Consider the following 16,465-nt stretch of genomic DNA (forward strand, 5'->3'; position numbering starts at 1 on the left):
CATGTGTATCTACATGTGGGGTGTGTTTTAAGGAGAACTGTATACCCATACAGCTACTTTGGGTAAACAAGCCCAACCTGTGCTTTCTTTTCCAGCTGGATTTTCAGTCAATCTTCCAGTACAGTGTTAACAAAATGTAGGTGGAGAGAAGGGACTCGGTAATAGCTACAGGAGCCCTCACTCTCGTCTCCTTTGGTGAACTTCACTGTAAAACTTAAAATGTCACATTTCCTCCATGCACAATTTTTAATTAAAAACTCTCCATTGAAAAGGTCACGACAGTTTGACTCTCTGCTGCCCACACACCGATAGCCCAACAGCAGCAAAAGCTAATGGCAGTAAACGAAATTCTTCCCAACCTGAAAAGAAAGTGCTGAGGACCCTCTCTACCTGGAATAACTAACGAATGGCAGCAGTGACAGCCTGTCCCCGTGTCCCAGTCCTGCCACATGCCTTGTGAGTAATTGCTACCCATCACCCCTGTTCTTGCTGGCTTTCTTGATAAATAATACACAGCTCTTCACCTTAGCGGTCTTCTCATCTTTTCCTCTTTAGCGCTGCTTCATCTGCTTCTCCTCTAAGATTACAATCTTATTTTTAAGCATGGGGTGCAATGTGCTTTTGCACTTCTAATATGTGGGTGCCAGTGAATTGTCAGATGCACCAAAACCTACTTCGTTTCATTCTCTGTAATCACGTGCACGTGACGAGCTCTTGCTTGTCCATCTTTTCTGTGCTAATGCTTGGACACTGCAATTGCGTTGCTAAGATAGGCACTTCCTTTGCAGAAGAAAATTTTATTTCCGATGCTGTTGTCAGCCACGATAATTATCGCAGATTCAGCTGAAACTTCCAAACATGTATGTTCTGGTTTATTTAAGTTGTGGAAGTATGAACCGACTCACAGACCACAAAATGCTTTATCGGCAAAGGAAAGAGCACAGCTGTTACCACGTACCTGTTGTTAGTGTGCTGTGATCTTTTTGATTCCTTGCCTGTGAAAGCTGAAAACAGACTGCCTTAAGAGACTGGTGAGTTTCAACTGCCAATTTCTCCTTTCAGACTGAAATACTAAATTTACAGATAAACCTATTTGACTAGAAAGAAACTTTGCACGAAATCCATGGTTGGCTCACGCCTAGAATTTTATTCAATCCATTCAAAAAAATAGACAGAACTATAAGGTGGCACATATTGTCAGAGAGTACAAATGTCACATCTTTCTTTATACAGTTTAATTTAAATCCATAGATTAAGATAGTGAAATAATTGCCCTGGGTGGGAAAATAATTAAGGGTCTTCCATGAAAGGACAAGTCTTCAGGTAAGCGTTTACACAAATGTATCTGGTTAAGCATAACTTTTTCTATCCTCTATAAAAATATAAACAGCATTTCAAAATGTCTTTAGATAAGTACGTTAAGGTCATCTAACATGGCATTAATGTACTGACAGAATATGGGGCCTGGGCATGTCAAACCACATTTAGTAATCCATACCCAGCCAAAACAAAAACATTTTGTATGAGCTTCTAACATAGTACAATATAACAAAAGAAACAGTATCAAACCAAAGATACACAAGTATGATGTTCCTCCTCCCATATGAACTCCTTTATTTTGTGTTTTTTGTTAATATGGCAATGACTAAGACAAAAGTGGCAGTTTTGCACAGGCTAATTGTAACTCAGGATCAAGTATAACTTGTCTTTCCCAGAAAGTAACATTGCTGGGAAGTGACGTGCGCCAGGATCAAATTAAGGGCACTCACTGTTGCGTATGTTTTACCTGTGCAGTATTACTTTGATACAGACTGTAGCATGTGACAGGAGGACAAGTGCAAATTACAAGGGCAGAATCTTGGCTTCCCAGGCAGCAGAACCAGGCGGTAAGACTAAACAGTATTTTTAAAGGCAAGAAGAAAATTAAACAAAAAGCTGACTCATCTAAACTTTAAACAGTGGGATGTAGGGTGTTCCTGGTATGGCTGTCATAAACACACCCTATGTTTTCCAGGGATGCAATCTGATAAGCTAAACACCTAATTGTTGTTGCAAGGACTTATTGGATCAACACAGACTAAAATGTTCGAATATACTGAATATATTGGTCACAGGTCTAATCACATAATTTCTCTTTTCGCAATCCTAAATTTGTATTGGAGCAGCTTTCCCATCAGCTGTGTGTTTGTACAGCAGAGCACTCAATGTTGTAATTCACTAGCACGTATGCCAACAACAGCTGATATTTTCCAGTTAAAGTGATCTACAAGTGAGAAACAAAACCCAGGGTCAGGTTTCAGATAAAGGTTGGACGTTTTGAACTTTGGACAAAGTGACAGGTATCTTTGATTCTCCCGGTGCTGGCGCTTTTGTGACTGGGTTTGCATGGGCTTTTATATCAGCTATTCTCTCTTTAAATCTTTGCTGGAGGTACTTTTCTTCTTTGGAGTAACTTTTAGCAAAAGCAGACATCAGCAGACATGCTGCCACGGTGGACCCTCCAACACAAAACAAGATTGCTCCCGCCAGCTTGCATATATCAAGGGACCCATTAAACTGAATGGCACGGGTATCCACCACAACAAAATCATCTTTCCCAAGAGCTTCGATTTTCGGTGGCACAAGAAAACCCACTACAAGAACTGTTAAACCTATCAGCATAAAAGCCGTCCCAGAGATGAGTCCGACCTGGAAAACAAAGAAACAAAAACCCAATTAATATGCCTTTCCAGTTTTCAGTTCGTAAGTGGTCCTAGGAGGCATTTAGCTTTCACAGTGTCTTGCAGGTACAGTTCTCTCTTCTAGGAGAAGGCTGATATTTTTCTTTTGGGTCATATGTGGCCTTACTAGAACTCAAATATATGGAGAAACTGTCTTTTTACAACTCATATAATTCAGTTTTGACATTTCTGGAAACTCTGCAATATGCATCTATATGTCTAAAGAGCGTTTCGTGTCCAAAGGCCCCATCACAGAGAGGATCACAGTTTAATCCCAGTGCTGCGTGACCAATTATTTCTTTAGCTTTAGGTGGTGGTTAGCACCAACAGTTCAGTCCCTGGTGTCATATCCACCACTTGCTTTTGCTTCATGAAATGTCATTCCTTTGCAAGGATTAGAAGGAAGATGCTATTGCCGTGAACAGATCACAGAATATTTCTAGCACATTTCAAGTGTAAGTGCAAAATTTGGTTCACACAGAATGGCCCTGCCGTCAAAGCAGAGGGGTTGGATTAGATGGCCTCAGAGGCCCCTTCTGACTTCTGGTGTACTCCAGGTCTGTCAAGTTCCCCAACCTTAATGGAGATCTTGCGGTTTTCTCGATCCCTAGGTCACACAGTCCCAGAGTTACTGTTGTTAACCTACCAGTCCTATTCCCAATAACCTGGCAGGACTATTGTGGGTGCAGAGGTCAACTACACTTTCAAGCTATGGGTGGGGTTTCCTAGACAAGACTTTGATGTTTCAGTGACATGGCTGCTCATGACAGAGAAACTAGATGATCCAAAGACCCCAGAACTCCCTTTGGTATCTCAGTAAGAGCACCCTGCTTTCAGACAGATGGTTATTCAGTCACGTCAGGGAAAACTGAGCAACAGAAGGCCTTTCTGGGTGAATACCTAAAGCCGTTAGTTATATGGGAAAGTCTTGAAATGGGAGTTTCTCTCTCCAGTAAACAGCAACAGACAGTACCTTCCAGAATGCAGAGCTCCACCTACTAGGCGATCTCTGGATCTGAAAATCATCCTCATACTCCCAAATTGAAGCTGTGCAGTCCTCATAAAACTGATGCAGGTAGGACCGAACTCCGTAGCGTTGGTACCCTCCCTCGGTGCTGCCCTGCGCATGCTTGGACCCGCAGATGTCAGCATAGGAGCTCATCCTTCCTACCTGCAATCAGAGGTTTCATGCAAAGCAGATCATTATCGACATGATGGGAGAGCAAAGCTGGCTACAAACTCTCCAGATGACATGAAGAAAAGCAGCCCAGGAGAGACCTTTCCTTCACTTTTTTCCAAACCAAGAAACGAGCCTGGTAGAGTTGCATGCAGTGACTCGGCTCAAGCGAACCTAAGGCACTTGGCATCTTGCACAGCACAGCCTGAAGGTGCTGCAGGGAACATTCCTTCCCATATGCAGGGTGCCTGCTCCCCATCTTTCACACTAGCACGCTACTGCGTTTCCATGGAGATTGAAAAAAGCAGAGTACATCAGGTAACAAAAGCCAGCATCCCTCAGGGGCTCGTGTTGCCTCTCATCCAGACTGCTTCCATCAGTTAACCAGAGTTTGCAACCTCAGGAACTTTCCAAACCGCTGGGCAAGGTTTTTTTTAATGTTTTTGCCTGAGATTTTGAAGCGGAGGACTAAGCATTGATAGAACATTCATAGCCATGAGAAACAGAGGCAAGGTAAGTACTAGACAGATTGAAACGGTATATATCCTGTACTTAACTATGGGTAACTAAAAATGAAAAAGATGGAATGCCATAACAGCACCAATCTGCTCACTGAAGAGAGTGAAGTGGAAATACTAAACTTGTGGCAAACCACTGCCCCCTTGGAGAAGTCAATGCCCAAGCTCCTGCTGACTTTAACAAAATGCAAATTTTGCCTGCTAAGAAAACTACCAACAACGTTCCCTACTCTTTCCACTTCATGGAAGTTTTCCTAACACACAAAATTTGTATTTAACCATGCAGGTCCCAGGCCTGAACTTGCTTGCACAGGTGCAATGCTACTGAATCCATTGAAGTAATACTAGCCCCTAAAAAACTTGAGCAACAGGTCAATGTTACTTAAGCTGACTGACTTCTCTTTAAAGAAGTTCAAAAAGTCTTAGTCTGAAGGGAACTGTTAATCAGTACTTGCATCTGAATGTCACAGCTCAATTTATATCGTCTTCAAGCAGTTCATCTGATTGCCACAGCGATTTTGCTTAGAGGGAAGGGAGGTTTGACATGCTCATGGCAGCTATGATCTCCCAGTTTTGCAGCCCTACAGCCCTTGAGGAATGGGTGATCTTGCTGGGCATGAAATACTGGAGTATGCAAGAAAAACAAACACTGCTGCATTTAAATTAAGCCAAAGCCAGAAAGTATCAATTGGGAATGGCAACAGTCTGAATGAAGCTCTTGGCTGGCTCTGAAATCACCGCTGGTGTAACAGTGATCTTCCAGCCCTTTGGAATCTGGTTGCATTCTTGGCCTAGGGATAGAGGGGTTTGCTTTTTGCTCTTTATAAAACCCAGTAATCTTGTTTTTTATTTATTTTGCATCTCTAATATGTGTTTAGTTTGCAATTTCATGATCTCAGCATCTCGTAACTGCAAATATCTCTCTCTTGCAACTCGTGATGATGTTTCAAGGCTCCCACTCAGTCATGACTTCTGTGAAAAAGGAGGCCCGCGTGATGCTGGGTGTCCTAGCGAGGGCCAGCACTCCCTCCAGGAGACGGGGGGACAGTGCTGGTGGCTGAGCTTTGCAGAGCAGCAGGGGTAGCGCCGGGCACACCTTATGGCAGGAGCCCCTTCTTTGAACCCAGAACTGCCTTTGCATCCCCTGCAAGTTTCCCTTTTCCACTTCAGCCACCGTAAAGCATTAGGAAGTCAAAGAAGCGTTCTCTGACTCTGTGGACAGGCTTACTCTCTGCTGGAGGTACAGCATCAGTGCCCTCTGGAGTGTGCCCAAGGTGCTGGCCTTCCCAGGCAAGGCAGAGAAACAGGCAGGGTGGACGGAGACCTTGAGACAGCAGGAAACTCCTGGACACCACCAGCTGCTCACCAGGTGAGGAGGGAGAGCCAGGCACCAGGGCCACCCCGTGTCAAGTTGTATGTTGCCAATACTGACATTTCCCACTACAGTTAATATATTGAAAAAAAAAAAAGCACGTTGTGCTCTTTTACAATGCTACGAGCTTTTGAACGCTATTACTTTTTGAGGTACAAAAAAAAAAAAAATAGCGGTATGGATATAAGTATATAATCTGGACTCTTATCCAGATCTTGTGGGGAAATGCTGGAAGTTATTCTACTTTTGGAGCCTGGTTGTTCTTTTGCAAAAGAGTTCTTTCTGTTTCGCTTGGGAGTCCCTCCTGCTGTTTATTCCCTACCTGAAAAGAGAGGAAAAGAAGTCCTCTTTTCTCACTGCCACCATTTCTTCAACAGCTAGCTGCCATCTTCCACAGGACAAGCACTGAAGAGTTCTCACAAAACCAGAGCTCTGCCCACCTCATAAAAATACCTCAGGGTGGAAGGAGAGGATGAAGCAATGGTGCAGCTTACCACAGCTGCCCCAGCCCTCACACACAGGGTCCCACAGCCTATACCTTAGGGATAAGAACGGTTTATGTCCATATCCCTCAACACGTCTTTTGGTTACGAGTAAGCAAACGCTCCATCTCCCACATCAGAAAGAGAAGAAAGTAAAGAGGCCAACCAAAGCCCTGCGGAGACTCGCTCTCTCGGGTCCTTACTTAGGTCTTTATTCTCACATCAACCCTACCTCCTTAAACACATTATGCTTAACTCCTTGCCAACTTAAGTCATTCAGGTAAGCCTATTTAGGATCACATAATGAACAGAAAAGGAGGTATTTTCTCCAGGTGTAAGTGACTCCATAAGGTCAACACAGGGAAGGGCCAGCCCTACCACGACCAGATAATGTGGCCTGCCAAAGCTCATTTGCATTACTCCAGCTGCCACCAGGAGACAATTTTAGAGCTTCTTTGGTTTCTTCAGAAAGCAGGCGAAGCACATTGCCAAGTCTGAACCAGCACCTGTGCTTATTGCAATTAATTTAAGAAAACTCAATGTAATCTTACAGAAAGCCATATAAATGCTATCTTGCATTCACTGCACTGTCTGTAGGTTTAGTCAAGAGAGAGAAAGGAGGGTGTAGTGTTTCTCAGAGCTTGATGAAGAATTGCCTGTAAGAGCCCCACAGCCTGGAATCGCTTACATTATTCAGAGATTCTTTTTCTTTAGAAATCTAAAATGCTAATAGGTGGTTTTGGTCAGGCATATGATCGAAACGATAAGTAAGAGCTGGGAGGTGGAATAGAAAACAAAAGAATGATCTTTTGCTTGAAAGAGTTGTGATAGCATCAAGTAGTACAACCTTTTAAAATGAAGGGGGAAAAAAAAAAAAGAAAAAAAGGACTGCCAGCATCATTAATTCCTTTCAAGACTGCATATTAGTCCTACTGAACGTTTTCTTTATGCTCGGACTCTTCCACTTATAAGTAATCTCCTATCTTTTGCAAAATATCTCGTCCCTTAGAGAGAAGGCAGCTTCCCAGCCCTATATGACTCATTGAAGCAGCCTGGTAATTGGGCCTAAGATGGTCTCTTTTCTCAGCTGCAATGTAAACATAATGATGTTGTTCTTGCTACTTACACATGGGGCAGATGAACTGAGGCAGTCTATGGTGGGAGAAAACAGTTCATAAATAAGAAGGAAATGTGTGTCACAGCATCAATTTACACTGGATGAATAAATACTGCAGCGGCTATGATCTCTCGAGTGTTGAAGCGTATCTGCATGTCTCACCTTCGTGGCCGAGAAACTAAACGCTGAAATGTTGGGAAACTTTTGCTAGAGAGACACAGTTACCCAAATCTGTGTCACACACGAGCCTAGAACATGCATCCAGGCCGCAGGAAGAGGTTCAATCATTAAAAGTTTTTCAGTGCCTAAACCCAAGGTGTCGAGGAACACGTGGGATGTATGATCGCAGCTTCAGAGCACACCACTGCGTAGTAGCAATCCATCCCCTAGCAACTTTTGTTTCCATGGCAAAAACTGTCCTGTTTACTTTGAGCTTTACTATTCTCCACCGATCTGGGGAGATGTGACTGGATTGGTGAGCAGGCAGATTAAAAGACGAGCCAGCTCCAAGAAAAATTACCCAGTAGATTTCCCAACTCCTCTGCTTCCTTACTGAAGGGTTGGATGCATTTAAAAAAAAAAACACGAGGAATTGGCACCTGAAAGGCAGGGCAAAGCAAGTAAGGACGCGGCATCGCTCCGCGACACCAGACGGCCGCCAAGCGCGAGCCACGAGCCCCGACGGCTTCGCGCAGGTGAAGCCCCCCTCTCCCTCCTCCAGATTCGCGCGCTTTGGCCCCTTCTCTTGAGAGGGCCACCCTTCCCGCCTTCACCCACGGAAAAGGAGCGAACACCGGCATAAATCCCCTGTCTCCCACAGCAGCCTCCCAGCCGGCCTCGGCGATCCCTCAAGCTACCTGTCGCGGACGAGTAGCCCACCTCGGCCCGACCCAGGTCCGCCGAAGCCGAGGCGAGCCCGCAGGCAGCCGCGGTTCCCGCCCGCCGCCTTTGCCCTCACACGGGGCCGGGGGACCGGGTCCTCCCCCTGAGGGCGGCCGGGGTGACTCCTGTGCCCCCCGCCGTGCAGCGGGAGAGCCAGCAGGCCCTTCTCCTCCCCGGGGCGGGGGGGACGACACACACACAGACCGACCGGCGATCCTCACCTCACACCCCCCCCCCCCCCCCCCGCCCGGCGCCGGCAGCCCCGAGGGCTGAGGAGAGCCCGCCCCGGGGCCGCCACCTTCCCCCGGGCGGGAAGCTCCGCTCCGTACCCCCCCCATCCGCTCCCGCCGTGAGGGCACCGACGGTGACAGAAGCCCCCCCCCCCGCCCCGAAGTACCGAGCCCAAGTTTGCCGAGGAGGCCGGCAGCGGGTTTACCTGTCCCTCCTACCGCTCACCCCCCTCAGCCGGTTCCGAGCAACCGCGGCGGCGGCGCTAGCTGCGGCTCTCCCGCCCCGGTCCCATCTCCGCTCTGCGCCGCGCACGGCCCCAGACAACCACGTATTAGGTACGGCCCGGAGCGCCGCTCGCCGCCGCTCCGTGCCTGCGCAATGCAGCCGCCACAGCCGCCACGGAGGGGCGGCGGGACGCGCTTGGCCCCGCCGCTGCCCCCGCCCGCCTCAACCCCGCGGGTGGCTCCCCGGGGCGGAATGCCGGGCCTGGGCGCTCCCCCCCCCCCCAAAGGGCAGCGGTGAGGAGAATCCCCTCGGACCTCCCCACCGTCACCGGGGTGACCTCCCTCCCACCAGCGGGGTGTCCTCCGTGGGTGGCGGGAGCAGGAGGGGCCGTGGGCCGGGTGTCTAATCGCCACCGTCAGCCTCCCCCCCCCCCCGCCCCCCCGCTTTTAACCGGCCTTGAAAAATGGGGAGACTCGGTGCCGCGTTATTTGTCCGGTCGAGGGCGTAGACATCACCAAAAAAAAGTGATTTATGAGCTGCAAAGAATAAGGTGCTGAGATCTGGGGGGGGGGGGGAATATCATCGGTCAGCAGGAGGCCCAGCGGGATTTTTCAGAGACTGAGGGCCAAGAGTCCGCGTCTTGGGCCTGCCCTGAGAGCAACGGGTTGGCTGGCCGGTGGGGAAAAGACTTAAAGTAAGAAAGTTTGGGGAATTAAGGAAGTTAGCGAGGGAAGGGTTAGAGAGCATGGCAAGGCGCTGAGAGCTGGAGATGGTAAAATGTATCCCGCAGAGCGGCAATACGTGATTCCTCTGAAAACGAGAATGCAAAGGGCAAGAATGCTAGAGAGTCATTTCTATGCTCTGTACTGAAATACACACAGAAATAGGGTATCATTGCATGCAGGAAAAGTGGAAGTGCATTAAAGCAAAATGGGGTAGTATTAGCCAAAGGAAAACCAAGGTCTTTTTAAAGGGCTTAAATCACTATAGTACGTGAAGAAGAAGGCGAGATTAATGGTGGTTTCATTAATAGCAATGCTCGAGCTCCTTTGAAAAAAAAACTGCGTTTGATGACGACAGTAAGTTTAGGCAATTGCAAACTAGGAATCATAAAAATAGCTGTTAAAAAAGAGCTTACTTGCTCTTGAGGGATTACATTTGGAGGAAGAAATGCTGGTTTCAGTGGATTTCATCCTATCCTTCCAAAGCTGTTATGCCTTTCTTGCTTCAGGTAACGAGTGATGCCAAAAGTGGTTCCCCCGACCTGAGCAGGGCTACTTCCCCAGCAGTATGCTATTCAGTGAGTGCTTGGCATAACCCAGCCCAAGTCAACTAACAAGGTAATAAACTGACAATTATTTGTGAAAAACCAGGAAAATACAGCGAAGTGATAAATGAGTGAAAAGTGGGATGGAGCATCAGTCTTAAAACAGATTTCCTGATGGATTGTCCTGTAAGACTCACACCAGATTTACATGTAGTATGACAGGACTGAACGCTGCTTTATCCCAGAGCAGGAAGATGTCTTCTATAGAAAAAGCAATTAATCTACACGAGCTGTCCTCTCTCTATTCACAAAGCTAGTTTCTTTTGATTACTTACCTACTGACAAAGGGAATAAATAAAAGGAATATGAAATACCTGTGTTGGCTCAGTACAATTTTGTTCCCTGACACAGAAGTAATATGCTCAGTGAACCAAGACAAATTAGTATTGTAGCAATGGGGACCTTTGCAGTAACGCTAAGAATGATCTGTGAACTCCAAATTAACAACCCTGAAGGTTAACCATTGATAATCTCAGAAGCTGCTTTTAGCGCACTTCTAGTGCATTAAGAAAACTGTAAACTCAAGCTGAGATCAGAGCTGTTCCTGAAGTATAGCTGAGCTTGGTGATGAGAGGTGTCGAAGGGAAGAGTGTCAATGTCCTCTTTAGCCTTGAAATCAATAACATCAATGCAAAGATGTTTTAGAATACCAGGACCTGTAGGTCATGGTGTGACTCAGGATGTGAGCTGCTGTTATATGAAGGAATTTCCAAAGTTAAGTTTTTCCTCAGTTCTCAGCTTTCACAAAATTTAGACTGTGTTTATCCTGAAGGCTTCAGCTGGGAGTGGCATGGAGAGCAAGTGTAATGTCCTACCTCAAGCTGTAGTTATTGTTAACTTGATTTTTTTTTTTCCCTTGTGGAGAGGGAACCCAAGCCTAGTGCTTTCCTTATCTTCCACCTGCTGTGCTAAAGGTTTGTGATGGACAGTAGTGAGCATGCCGAGGAAAAAATCCTGTACTGTCAAGAACTTCTGTAGGTGGTGGTGTTGGTTGCCATAGAGTTTACAGGCTTCTCTCTTACTGAGAGGTGAAGTGATTATATCAGCCAGTTTGGTGAACGCAGCTTAGTTAGCTTCTGGGAGCTTGTGCTGAATAGGAGAAATTACAGCTTCTGGAAAACACGCTTCTCTTGTAGCAAAATGCAGCAATTGGTATGAGATTCATGTTCACTGAGTTGCAGATGTCTGTCCCTGTTTGCTTAACGGCGATGGCAAGCTTCCAGAGGCTCTTCTTCTGTTTCACATGTTGCGGAAAGCCGTGGCCTGAATAGTTTTGCTGTAGTGACGTTATTGACACCGTTGCCTGCCCTTCCCTTCCTAGTCCCTGGCTCACCTTCAGCTGGAGAGCAAGGCCCGTAACGCTCCCACTTCTCGGAAAACCTTCAGGTGACGCAGAACCACAAGGAGCAGCTTGGGCATCTAAAGGTGATCCCACCCATCTTCCACACTTTAGAGGGCAGCAGAAGAGAGGTGGGAGAGCTCCTTCCACTGCAGAAGTGGCTGAAGGGGGCCGTGAGGAACAGGAGCTAATAGCTGTCGTTTGTCCTGCTTCTGGCTTCGAGTCTCCTCCTCCAGGAGCTGTGGCTGCCATTCAGGTGGTGCCCCTACGTGGGCAGAAATACCGGGGAGGAATGGGGCAAAAAGGCAGAGGTCAGGTCAGGGCTGTAGTGCTTTTCTGGGGCTCTTTCTGCTGCCGCTATGGCAGTTCAAAATGACTAGAGGAGGCTGTGAGGGGAAAGGCAGCAGTTTCTCAAATTGCCATTTGCTCTGCATACTGGCTTGAATCGCGTAGCCAGAGAAGGTATATTATAAGGAGTATTTTATTTTTCAAAACTTCTGATGCGGAGGGTGGTTTATGAATGGAAGGGGTGTTTTTTTCAGACTCTAGACAGATACTGCCAGTTGCTCCATTCCTGTTTTATCCAAAGTGCTTTTGCTGTTGATATTGTCTAGAAAACTGTGCTTGGCTACTTGTTTTTCAAATATTGCTGTATTTCCCAGTGCTTTCTTCAAAATGTTCTAGCTAGCAAAAACGATTAATTGTGATAATTTGTCATATTCTGCCATCACCATCTTTGTATATAGATTTTTCCTTGTCCCCTGAGCCAGAAGTACAGAAGATGCTTTCTTGACAATCGAAATCATAAATCTAGGTGCTTTTTTCTATCTTACCCTGAAAATACATGGGCTAGGAATTGTTAGTTCTCTTTTTCATTCTTGTTGGTGCTGGTGAATTTGAATATTATGATACCAGGGAATATCTGGGAGCTGCCTAATCCGAAATGCACATAGACAAGTGACGGAAGATGTGGCAACAACAGGGAGCTTGTATGAGGGAGTGAACATTTGCCTGTGAGGGGATGCTGGGCAAAGAGGGATAGGCAGGAGGAATTAGAAGTATTCCAGTGACCCATCTTCACTCAGAGACTGCCTCCATTCACCACGTTTGTGTTTCCAGCGTTCAGTGAGAGACTTGCGTGCTCTTAGGTCTGGTTGTTTCCAAATAAGCTTTGTAGATGCAGTGTGTCTGTAGGGTTTAGAGGTGAAAAGCCTTAATTTGGATCCAAATGAAACGGCAAAATGTCAAAACCACCATTTTCTAGAAGTGTCAAGCGTTGGACAGCAAATGTGTGCAGCAGTGAGTATTTTATTTGCAGCAGCTACTACTACCGCTAGACGGCTGTGTTGTTTTAAAATACACTGCCTATGAAAATCAGTGCCTAGGAGCTTGGGTTAATTTCTAAAATTTGGTTTCTCAAGGGAAGTGTAATTTAAAGTCAAGGGCAGGTGGGGGGGGCGGGGTGGAAACTATTCAGAATCAGTCTAAGAAATTCAGTTTTCTCAAGAGGAGACGTGGTGTAAGATACGTTCAAGTGCTGAGCACCCCTGTCAAGGGCAGAATTTCAAGAGTGCTTGGCTCCCAGTGGGACAGCCAGCTAGGGCCAAGTTTCCAGGCGTGCTGAGTTGTGGCTGCCACGTGCGTGAGTTACTGTGCTTGAGTGGGTTAGGCCACGTCAGATGAGTTTCTCTCTGCTGTATTCCTGTCTCCTGTGGCTGTGAGGAAAAAGGTGAACCAAAGCATCTTTCAGTAACTCTTGCATGCCTGTGCTTTCTGTCCCCATAGGGGAGGTTGCTAAAGATGCTCCACGTGCCAAGTTCTTCTGTGTTTTGGTGCCCACAGGGAAATGGGAGCATCTGAAAACTTGACCTCTACTGTGAATGCTGAGGGTCATGAGGGTAACATTAATAGCTGCTCTCAAAATGCCGTGGAGTCTTAACATTTTATCTGGCTGATCACTCTCCCAGAAGTACTTATACTGCTTCCTATCAGCTTTTGATAAACTGGATGGCTTTTATAAAGCAGCCATTGTAAGTTTATAATGCAATTACTCTGTGGTTGGTCTGTCATATACCTTTATGTATAATCCGAACGTTAACAACACGGCAGAGTGAAGGTAGTACACGAATACAGAGTAATCAATGTTAACAGAGTTTTAAAAGGCGTATTTTGATTATAAGGGCAAAGATGGGAAGGATGACACCGTCGTGTTGTTATTGCCCATGTGTATTGGCAGTGTCTTCGAGTGGCTGTTATCAGGCAGGAACCACGTTGTCTGGAGGATGCAAAAGGCATCCAAAAATGTGCAAAGGCATCTTCTGGTTCAAGGAGTTACTTGTTTTTGTTGTCTAAAGCAGTGTAATCACACTGTATTTGTAATGTAATTAGCCACTATAGCAAGTGCCAATTGCCAGGCTGTGATTGATTGTCTGTTAATCTATATTTCTTGTTCAGAACACTGCTGGATTTTAACAATGCGAGTGTCTCTCCAAACAACTGCTTCCCTGAGAGCGGTGAGAAGGATTAGATGAACACCATCTCAGCTTTTACAACCAACTATATATTTACTTTCAAGAGAACCTGTATCCAATTGCAACCCGAAGACAGCACCTGTATTGCTACGAGGCTCACTGAGGAGAGTACACACTGTTTGTGCACATGATTTATAGAAGTTATGATAAAATAAATATGTCAAATCTGTCCAGGGTGTTTGAATAGAGACACGAGGGAAATGTTATCTTCTTTTTAGCCAGTCCAGTAAACATTCGGTTCCGCCTTTGACCCTGATGCACTTTCAGAGGGCGTGGGACTGGTGAGATTACAGGCAGGTACCCTTGCGAGTGCAGAACATGCTTTGTTATTTCTGAGCTAAAAAATAGTTGAAGTTCTGTGGTGACATTTTCCACCTTAATTAATTGATGATATTCAAAAGTAAATAGGCAGCAATCATAGGCAGATTGGTTCCACTCTCGTGGATACCTGAGAGTGAGAAGAGTAACTGTGTGCTCTTTGATGTATAAACCAGCAAGGTTCCAGTACAAATACCATCCTTTAGACATTATACTCAGACTTGCATGCAGGACATTTAAAACATTGCTGCCTTTGTAAAGATGTCACAAGGACAATTTGGTTGATGTAAATCTTCTGCTTATAGACCGCCTATAGACTTTTAAAACCCTTTTGATTTCTATAACCATATTTCACTGGGAGTGTGGTGCTCTGCGCTTGGTAGAGCTAATTCATCAGAGGACCTTTTCTAAAGTTGGTTTTTGCATTGCCACCAAAAAAAAAGTCATTGGTTTTTGTTGCTCCCCAAGGATGAATTACCTGCACTTATCTTGACTAATACTGTTTCGCTTACAAAGAAAGAGTAATAATCACTCGTTTATTTGAACAGAGTAGAATAACAGTTGTGTGCAGACTTCATGAGGAAATAGCACACGTGTTCCCTAACAAAATCTGTTTTACTGTCTCCTTCCTGCTGTTTGCTTGCTTGGTGTTATATGCTATTATATGCTAGCTGCCTAAGGGTTGAAAGAGGAGTAATTTCTTTGAAGTCAGGGATCAGTTAAGAGTACTTGGCAGTCCTGTGTCCTTCTAGCCACCTGTGTCTGATGGTGGCCAGTTGCAGGCGCATGTCAAAAGATTATAAAACCAGGGCAATCACATCAGGTTCTCTAAGCTCTTAGCTTCTGACAGCATGCAGCCTAGGGACTTAGGGACTAGAGGAAGTCATAGCCACTTCTTCGTGTTTAAAAGCCGTTAATGAACCTTCCTTTGTGAACTCAGGAGTCCCACTGCTTTTGGAATCTACTTTTGCTTTTGGCAACTGCTGCAATGGGTTGTGGTCTTAATTCACTGTGAAAGGGAATCACATTCCAGGTATGTCTGCAGAATGATTTTTTAGCTGGGAAGTCAGTCACTTTTTCATTCTATGCCCTTGTGTAACAGCATACTCAGAACAGCTGCTTGCTCCAGGTGTTTTGTGCAGAAAGGATTGAAGACTAAGGCCCAGATGGTTCAAACCTGCTTTGGGATCTACTTATTCAGGCAATGGTATCTCATTGAAGAGAGCTAAGCCCTTTGAAACCAAAGAGACGTAGTTGCCTAAATAATACATTTGAGTGCCTTTTTTTTTTAAAATCCGAAGAAATCAATATGTGTAATTTTTTTACCACTTCACACTCTACAGTGCATTAATGTCCCAATCATTTTTTGCTTGCTGATAAGATGATCGTGATGTCACTGACATGGTTTGGTGGGTAGTGACATAGCTTGGAACTTTCACTGGGTCAGCAGCTACACCTTCTTAGTTAGCTGGCATTAAGGGTTTTGAATGCAATCCGAAGGCTCTGCAGCTAGAAGTGGAAAAACTAGCATCTTCCATTCATGATTGATATACCTGGCATTCAAAGAAAGTTCTCTAGTTCTCTTTGCTTATGTTATCAATTTCAAGGCTGAAAGATACCATTATACTTTTCTATTCAACATCTCTCATAACCAAGGGCAATAATTCTGTTCACCAAATTTTTGAATTATTTTTACCAATTACATAAATGAACACATAATTTTATTTTGACAGATTGAAAATTCACTGAAAAAACAAAGAGTTGCTGGAGGGTTGGGAAAAGGAAATATTTTTTTTATTTGGTTCAGCGGAGAAAACAAAAAATAGAAGGAGAAAGGAAAGATTTTGAAGAAAACATGTTGATAAAGCACTATTCAAAATGAAATATTTTAAGTGACATTTGAAATGTCAAAATATTTCTATTTTGAAACTTAATCCTTTGACTCTTCCATTTAAAATAGTGGTTTGGTTTTGTTTAATAAATGGACCAAGACAGAGAAAGAAAAGGTGAGACAAAGAAATGGAATAGTCCCAAAATGAAACAAACCCTCTCATTTTGTGTCAGTCTGAAATAAATGTTCATGTTTTGCAACCAGTCCTTTGTTTCTCCAGTTATAGCGGGGATAATGACTTCCTTGGTTACTTATTCCAGTGGTTAAATGATCTTGCTGTTGTAAAGGTGCATCTTGGTCATAATCTGTTTAATGACATTGAACTAGACTGTGGC

General features: G+C 45.0%; 1 protein-coding gene across 1 annotated transcript; it reads right to left on the bottom strand.

The window, feature by feature from the left end:
- Nucleotides 1–1,120: 1,120 nt before the first annotated feature.
- On the bottom strand, nt 1,121–8,884 carry NRSN1 (neurensin 1). Its single transcript, XM_052804315.1, has 3 exons — nt 8,705–8,884; nt 3,694–3,891; nt 1,121–2,688 (listed from the first exon to the last, which is right to left on the bottom strand). Exons 2-3 carry the CDS (start codon nt 3,880–3,882, stop codon nt 2,290–2,292), a joined length of 588 nt encoding a protein of 195 aa, XP_052660275.1. The 5' UTR covers nt 3,883–3,891; nt 8,705–8,884; the 3' UTR covers nt 1,121–2,289.
- Nucleotides 8,885–16,465: the final 7,581 nt, after the last annotated feature.

The sequence above is a fragment of the Harpia harpyja genome, chromosome 1 (assembly GCF_026419915.1).
Source record: "Harpia harpyja isolate bHarHar1 chromosome 1, bHarHar1 primary haplotype, whole genome shotgun sequence".
NCBI lineage: Eukaryota > Metazoa > Chordata > Aves > Accipitriformes > Accipitridae > Harpia > Harpia harpyja.

What these genes read in the sequence shown, in the direction of transcription:
- NRSN1 (XM_052804315.1), bottom strand. Translation starts at nt 3,882, where the DNA reads ATGAGCTCCTATGCTGACATCTGCGGGTCCAAGCATGCGCAGGGCAGC. An exon ending in GGAGCTCTGCATTCTGGAAG is followed by an intron (nt 2,689 to 3,693) that starts GTACTGTCTGTT and finishes TTTGTTTTCCAG; the next exon opens with GTCGGACTCATCTCTGGGAC.